Source organism: Myotis brandtii, unplaced genomic scaffold, assembly GCF_000412655.1.
Source record: "Myotis brandtii unplaced genomic scaffold, ASM41265v1 scaffold1223, whole genome shotgun sequence".
In the NCBI taxonomy this organism is placed as follows: Eukaryota; Metazoa; Chordata; class Mammalia; order Chiroptera; family Vespertilionidae; genus Myotis; species Myotis brandtii.
The window spans coordinates 52,281-60,648 of NW_005354265.1; the positions used below are offsets into that span (position 1 = coordinate 52,281).

Sequence of the window (8,368 nt, forward strand, 5' to 3'; positions counted from 1 at the left end):
GGCGGGGAACCTTGGCTTCCTCCATCACTGGAGCAAGCAAGCCTCCTGTTAGCTTCAGTGCCTGGCTGCCGGCCGCCATCTTGGTTGGCAGTTAATTTGCATAAGGATATGCTGATTAGCCAATGGGAAGGGTGTCGGGGTTATGGTCAATTTGCATGTTTCTCTTTTATTAGATAGGATATATAGGTACAGAATTGATATTTAGATTGTAAAGTTCTATCGCAACGTAAGCAGTACATTGTAGCTTGGTGTCTCTCCACTTGTTGTGAAGTTTAAGATAGAATAAAGTTTTCTGAGACCTTTTCAAAGGCTTTTCCTCCTAGACTCAGGTGGTCCTTATTAGAAGGGTTTTAGGAAAGGTGAAGAAGCCTCATGTGGATACAGGAGGCCCCAAAGACTAGATTTGTTAACATCCTCTCTTGCTCAACTTATCCTACCAGGACTCTTCTTCAATGAGCAATTTCTTGACTCTCTTCTTTCTCCCAATCTCTCAGCACCTTCCTTTTTTTCACTTTGCTTGGAATCTAGCTTAAATTCAATGATATGTCATTGGTAATATGACTGAATGACTTATTCTCTTACCTCTCATCATATCCCTCTAGCTAACCCAAACTCTGCCATTGTCCCTCTACCCTACACTCCCACCAGAGTAACAAGCGTGGTGGCTACAATTATGAATTGCATGGAAGTTGGAAATCTCCCACTCTATAAATCTCCCACTTCAATATTTTACTTCTCCAAGTCTCCAACACCCCAACCTCACACTCATTGTCAGTAAATAACTGAATTTCTACTTCACAGGGAAGAGTGGAGACATTAGGTTGAGAAAGTTTCCTCTTTTCTAGTTAAGTGAAAAGGTGTTATTAATGTGAAAGGTATTGACTTTGTCAAATACTATGTCTATGTCTATTGAGATGATCATGTACTTTTTGTCTTTCATTATATTAAAATGATGTATTGTATTGGTCAATTTTCCTGAGTTAAACCAGCTTTGCATTCCTGGGATAAGTCCCTGTTTGTCATGCTTTGCCATCCTTTTTATTTGTTTTTAGTATTTTGTTGAGAATTTTCATATCTGTATTCATAAGAGATATTGGTTTGTAGTATTTTTAATACCTTGTGATGACTTTGCTTGTCTTTGTGTGATTTTGATATCAGGGTAATGCTGCTGTCATCGAATGAGTTGGCAATTATCCCCTCTTCTATTTTTCTTTTTCAGAGTTTGAGAATATTGTTGTTAATTCTTCTTTAAAGGTTTGGTACACTTAATCAATGAAACCAACTGGGCCTGGGCTTTCCTTTGTAGGAATTTTTTTAAAAATAATTTAGTCTCTTTACTTGTTATAGGTTTATTTAGACTTTCTAAATCTCCTTGAGTCAGTTTCAGTAGTTGTGTTTTTCAGGAAATGGTCCATTTCAGACGAGATCGGGCGCGTTCAGGGTGGTATGGCCGTAGATGGAAATGGTCCATTTCATTTAGGTTATCTAATTTGTTGGCTTACAGTACTTAATATTTCTTTAAAGTTCTTTAAAAATTTTTTCTGTTAGGTCAATTGTGATTACCTCTCTTCCATTCCTGATATTAGTAATTTGAATTGTTTCTTTTTTTTAATCTAGTCAGTCTAGCTAAAAGTCTGTCAATTTTGCTGAGTTTTGCAAAGAACTAACTTTTGGTGTCATTATTTTCTGTATTGTTTTTGTATTCTCAGTTTTATTTATTCCCACTCTAGTTCATATTATTTTCTTTCTTTGGCTTTCTTTTTTTTTTTTAAGACTTTTTATTTATTTCAGAGAGGAAGGGAGAGGGAGAGAGAGAGAAACATCAACAATGAGAGAGAATCATTGATTGGCTACCTCCTGCACACCCCCTACTGGGGATCTAGCCCACAACCGTTGACCGGAATCGAACCCGGGACCCTTCAGTCCACAGGTCAATGCTCTATCCATTGAGCCAAACCAGCTAGGGTCACCTTGCTTTTTGTTATATTTTCTCCTTTTATTATTTCTTTTTGATTTTTAAAGTGGAACTTTAAGTTATTGATTTGACTTTCTTCTTTTTCTCCCTCTTCTCTCTCTCTAACCACTTCCTCTTTCTTTCTTAAATATACTTTTGTCTTATTTAAATAGTTTTAGTTTTCAAAACCATTTGGGCATAAACACAGAGATTTCCTACATAGCCCTGCCCCCACATGCACACCTCCCCCATCATCAACACCTGGCAGCAGAGCAGTGAATTTGTTGCAATCAGTGAACCTACATTGACACATCATGATCACCCAAAGTCCATAGTTTACATTATGGTTCCCTTTTGATGCTTTATAGTTTATGCTTTTTGACAAATATAAAATGACATATATCCACCATTGTAGTGTCATACAGAATAGTCGCTATGCTCTATCTTTTTTCTCTCCCCCCAGCCACTGGCAATTACTGACCTTTTTACTGCCTTCATATTTTTGTTTTTTAAAGACTTTTACATTGTTGTGATTATACAGCATGTAGCTTTTCAGGTTGTGTTTTTTATACCTAGTAATATGAATTTATAGTTCCCTCTTGTATTTTCATATCTTTATGGTTCATTTTTGCACGCTGAGTAATATTCCATTGTATGGATGTACCACGATTATTTATTTGCTCACCTACTGACAGCCATTTTGATTGTTTTCCAGTTTGGGCAATTATAAATAAAGCTGCTTTAAACATTGGTGTGTAGGTTTTTGTATGGATATAGGTTTTCAACTCCTTTGGGTAAACACCAAGGAGCATGATTGCTGGATCATATGGTAAGGGTGTGTTTCATTTTGTAGGAATCTGCAAAGTGGCCATATTATTTTGTATTCCTACCAGCAATGTATGAGGGTTCCTTTTGCTCCACAACCTTGTCAGCATGTGGTGTTGTCAGTGTTCTCTATTTTGGCGATTCCAATGAGTGTGCAGTTGTATCCCCATTTCTGTTTTAAATCTAGGCATTAATATCTATACATTTCTCTGTCAGCACTGATTTAGCTGCATCAAATAAGATTTGGTATGCTGTGCTTTTGTTTTCATTCATCTCAAATACTTTTTAAAAAATATATTTTTATTAATTTCAGAGAGGAAGGAAGAGGGAAAGAGATAGAAATATCAATGACGAGAGAGAATCATTGATAGGCTGCTTCCTGCATGCCCCCTACTGGGGATCTAGCCAGTAACCTGGGCATGTGCCCTTGACCAGGATCAAGGACCTGTCTGTCCCCAGGCCAATGCTCTATCTAATGAGCCAAACCAGCTAGTGCTCAAAATATTTTTATTTATTTATTTATTTGTTTGTTTGTTTATTTTTCATAAATTTAAAAAATATATTATTTATTTCAGAGAGGAGGTGAGCAGGAGAGAGAGCATCAGTGATGAGAGAGAATCATTGATTGGTTGCCTCCCGCACTCCCACTACTGGGGATTGAACCCACCACCTGGGCATGTGCCCTGACCAGGGATCATAACCTCTGGATTTTTGGGTCAGTGCTCAAACCCTGAGCTACATTGGCCTGGGTCAAAATAATTTTAAATTTCCCTAATGATTTCTTTTTCTACCCATTGTTTATTTAGGAGTATGTTGTTTCATTTCAATGTATTTGTGAATTTCCTAAATTTCCATCTGTTATGATTTTCAATTTCATTTTATTATGTTCGGATAAGATAATTTGTATGATTGTAATTCTTTTAAATTTGTTGAGTTTTGTTCTATGGGGCATCTTATTTTTGTTTACAGCTTTATTTGATACTTGTTGGACATCTCCCTTTGGTACCACAAAGGAACTTGACACATGCACAAAATCATACCCATGACATCCCATCCCCTCCCACCCTTCTTTCAGTATTTCCATCTCAATGAAGGTGCCACTATCCTATGCATATCTCTGGCCTGAACCTAAGATCATCTTCTATATCTCCATCTTCCTTTCCCCATAAATCCAATTCATTACTCAGTCTGGTTGATTTTACTTTTCTTCAGATCTCTTACATCCATTCACTTCTTTCCATTTTCATGGCCAACACAGTAGTCTAAGACACCACCATTTCTTGCAGAAACTGTAATTTCCCTTGGCCCAAGCTCTCACCATCTTTACAGGAACAACTGAAACTTTCCTAAGAACCGGTTTTCCAACCTCTCTTGTTGCTGTCCTCCATTCTGGATTTTATATGGCAGTCTGCTTCTACTGATCATATGAATCTTTTGATTATAATCACATTGCATTAGAAAAAAACAACCACCCCAGATTCCAACAAGCCTTGCATAGATAGTCTGGCTTCCTAATCTCTGTAGCCTACTCCTATGGCTCCTTTGCTCTCCGTCCTCCAGCCTCACTTGTCTGCTTTCAATCCCATGACAGCCCATCCCCCCTCCTGCCACAGGGACTTTGACCTTTTGTCCCTCCTGCTTCACCTAGGTAAACCCTCTGTAGTCTTCACATGTCCTTCAATATTCACTTTATTCAGGTCGTTTTCTACTGCAGGCCCTTATCTGGGCCTGTAATGACACATTTGTTTGTGTGGTTAATGTCAGTCACTTGCAAACTCTGTGAAAACAGGATCCTGTCTGTGTTTGCTTACTGCAGTAGCCATGGTCAGAGAGGGGCTCAGTGAATATTTTTTGACTACGAAGACCACACACTCATCCTAGACACAACTTCTACCTTGGGTCTCCTGTCCATCCCTGTTTCAGATCAGAACCCAGGCGAGACTCACGTCAAGGTCGCCAGGCGGCAGTGAGGGCTTTTCAGGGCGTCACAAAGACTCTGTACTGCAGAGCAGCTCAGAGTTTTCCCACTCAGGTCCAGCTCCCGCAGGCTTCTAGGGACTTTGAGAATAGAGAAGAACATCTGCCACCAGGAATCTGTAAACGGGCCCCAGCTGTACCTGAGGGAGAGAGAGGGACAGGGGAGATGTGACCGGTGTGTGTGGGGTCTTATGTGCACACTGTGCTCAACACCATGGGATTTGGCCCCTAAGAGTGCCAGGCTTCCATCTAGAACTGCCCCTCTGTTCCCACCACCCTGGGCTAATTGCCCCCTTCCGTGTGGTTTCTCATGGCACGGACCTTGCCATTCTACACTGCTGTACTCCTTTGGTGGGCCTGTTTCTGCCAGAGTGTGGGAAATTCTTGTGGGAAAGGGCATATATGTTCATCTTTTTTTATCTGCAGTGCCCAGCACAGAGCCTGGGATGCAGACAGTCTTCCTCTCATCAATACAGACATGCCTTTCTTCCTTTGGCACAGATACTGTTAAGTCCCGATTTCCAGAAAGGAAAGGAAGAGGTAAGAGGAGACAACAGAAATTGGGAGAGGTGGCTTAAGATGATTTTGTGATGGGATTGTTGATTATGACTATATATGCTGCTGTCCAGATTGGCTTGTGTGGGACCCTATCCCCTTCCCAGGAAAGCAAGAGCACACAGAGGGTCTCCAGGAGAGAGATGTCAAAGGGGAATGTCTCAGGAGAGAACATTTACAGGATGTGGGGAGAGGACGATGGGCTTTTTTCTGGGAGTTTTAGGGGAAACTGCCTTATATCATTTCCACCAATTTAAATTCTACATTCCGCACACTATCGAAGTGACTTTATCCACTCCCATGGCTCAATGACTCAAATTCTATTTCAAGTTGCAAACTGCCATCTCTATTTTCTTGCCAGAAAAGAGCACCCAATATGTCCCCCACTCCATTCATCTTTCCCTTCATGTCTGCAGAGCTGTTCCAAGGTGAGAAGAGGCTCTGGAGCCATCCTTTTGTGTGGCAGTTCCACTTGTCAGTGCCTCAGTCAGTCCCCCTGCTGCAGGGAGGGGAGAAGAGGAGCTGCCACGGAGGGTTTTGTGAGGAGGTAGAGGTGTTACCGAGAATCCCTGAAATCTTAGTGCAGTTTTAGCTTTAACAGCTCTAAGACATACCATGCTGCAAAGGTACCGAAACACGTATCATTTGAAAGTTTATGTGTTTTGTAAACATTTATGTAGTTTCGGGAAATTTGAATAATACATTTTTAAACACTTTGTTTTGTTGAAACATTAGCCAACTTTAATCAGAGAGGCTAAAAGAAAAGCTTAAAAATTTATTAACAAGACGCACAGTGCTTAATTACAAACCAACTACCTAGAGCTGCTCATCCTTACTCTCTCGTATTGGCCTCCTCTCCCTCCCACAGCCTGGGGCCAGTTGTCATCATTTCTTCACAGACTTGTTGTTTACATTATCCTCTTCGCTATTCTCCCTGCCTTGCCTGGCTGACTCAATGCCTTTACAATCTCCCTGCCCACAGCAGCTGCAGCCTCTGACTTTCCCATGGGAGTCTCTCCAGACTCTATGTGTCACCATCTATTGCAAACTCTCTTACTTTGTCTTTGTGCCTCTGATTCCTCTTGCTCTCCTCTGGCCTCCACTTCTCTGCCTGCTCAGGACACTTCTGAAGGCCACCACCACTTGCAACACCTGCCCCCTGGTCCTTTAAGGACCAGCTCACCTATATAACCACAACAACTAGAAATAAATTAAGTGCCTAAAAATAGAGGACTGGTCGGATATTTGTGGCACCTTCCCTATGGGAAACGGTATGGTCGTTCAAAATGGTGTTGTATCAGGCTACTTCATAACACAGAAGAAAGTCTTGATATAAAAATAAAGAAAGAAAGCTGACTGTAAAATAAAAGGTACAGTGTGGCTCAGTTTTGCTCTAGAAATGTGCATAAAAATAAGACTAGAGGATATATACCTCACTTTATAATGAAGGTCCCTTCCACTCTGAAATCAATCAAAATATATTTTAAAAAATTATTGAGAAAAAAAGTTACTGGTGATCTCAGTCCTAAAGCTGCTGGGGCCAGGCTTAGTGGGAGTGCCCCAGTGCCCAGGGCGGTAGTACCAACAGAGGAGCTGGAGAGAGGGGAGGGGGAACACTCACAGAACTACACCTGAAGGCCTTTGAGCTAGTGTTTCCTCTCCACCATCATTCAGTTGAAGCGTCTCCATGCGATGGCAGAATTTAAAGCAGAACGTGGACACCAGGAGCTCCATGTGAGTTTGGACACATATCCTCATTCTATAGAAACTGGACATCGTTTCTGTCAGAAAACGTGTGTCCTGATTCTCATAAAAACAGTGCAGCAAGTGCCAACAATATGGCTCAAGGTTACGATGCTTGTAGTTAACTTCCCTCTGGGTCAACTGCAGCAGATAGGAATGCCTCTCCCGTGACAGGCTGCATTTGAAGATGCTCTCCAACACTCTCATCCCCTGATCACTCAAAAGACCAAACAGGAAACATGTGGTTGGTTTCCCAAACAGGTCACGCTTGTCATATACATCTGTCAAGTATGTTATAAACTTGATGCTTGTAAAGCGACTACTTTCCAACACTCTATCGCCTAAAGCATAGGACATTGCTGCAAAGAACTCCTGGAAGCACAGGTGAATGAAGCTGTAGCTCCGAGGGTTGGGGTGCTCTTTAAGAACACCCATGTTTAAGAGAAAGGAGATGATGGAAGCATCTAACCCGTGTTTCTTGAAGTCCTTGAGGCTGAACAGAGTCTTTCCTTGACAGGTGCCTTCAGCAGCCAGAGAGCAGAAGCCTCTCAACTTAGTCGCGAGGGACTGAGCCTGGAGAACATGGAAAAAGTAATGGAGACAGAGGGCTGTGGTCGTCTGGGAGGTCAGTGAGAGTGGTTGCTCCTGCTCCATCTGCTGCTTCAGGCAAGTGCAGACCAGCCAGGACACCAAGGGCATGAGACACATGGTGAAGAGAGCCGGGTTGGATTCAACCAAGGTAAAGGCTCTAATCGCTTGGTATTCATCTGTGAAATATTGGAAGAAATACTCCTTCCTGGCCGACTCAGAGAATCCCAGGACCTCCACCCAGCGAGGATGCTTTAAAGAAGGTTTGAGCCTCCACAGAGCTGTGATCCGAGCTGTGATCAGCAGGGAAGCCGTGGGAAGTAAGGTTTTGTTCAGCAAACTGCCCAGCAGTGTGTGCACCTGCTGCTGCTGGCTCCAGTGTGGACAGAGCTCAGAACTCTGCTCCTTCAAGTCCCATTTTGGTTCATCTAAGTTATCAAGAATGAAGAGCAGCTGCTCTGGCTGAGACAGGATCTGCCCAATGGGAGCATCAGGAGCAGCCCAGTCTTTTGTGATGAGCTCAGCGAGACTCATGGTCTCGGACTGGGCCAGCTCTCTGCAGTTGAAGTAGAAGACATGCTTGAAGAGGTCCTTGAACAGCCAGCCTTCCTCCCAGGCTCTCCTCACCTGCCTGGCCAGTGTTGACTTCCCAATTCCAGCAACTCCATGCACCACGACAGTGGGAGGCTCCTCCTGGGTACTCAGGCCTGGGCCAAATAAGTCTCC

The 8,368-nt window shown here is 42.4% G+C and overlaps 1 protein-coding gene across 1 annotated transcript in view; it reads right to left on the reverse strand.

The window, feature by feature from the left end:
• LOC102257553 (NACHT, LRR and PYD domains-containing protein 1) overlaps positions 1 to 8,368 on the reverse strand; it is a 46,748-nt gene that overhangs the window by 23,790 nt on the left and 14,590 nt on the right. Inside the window, exons 2-3 of the mRNA XM_014533715.1 lie at positions 6,933 to 8,364; positions 4,726 to 4,896 (exon numbers count right to left, since the gene is read on the reverse strand). Of these exons, the coding sequence (XP_014389201.1) occupies positions 4,726 to 4,896; positions 6,933 to 8,364 (1,603 nt within the window). The remainder of the gene's footprint in view (positions 1 to 4,725; positions 4,897 to 6,932; positions 8,365 to 8,368) is intronic.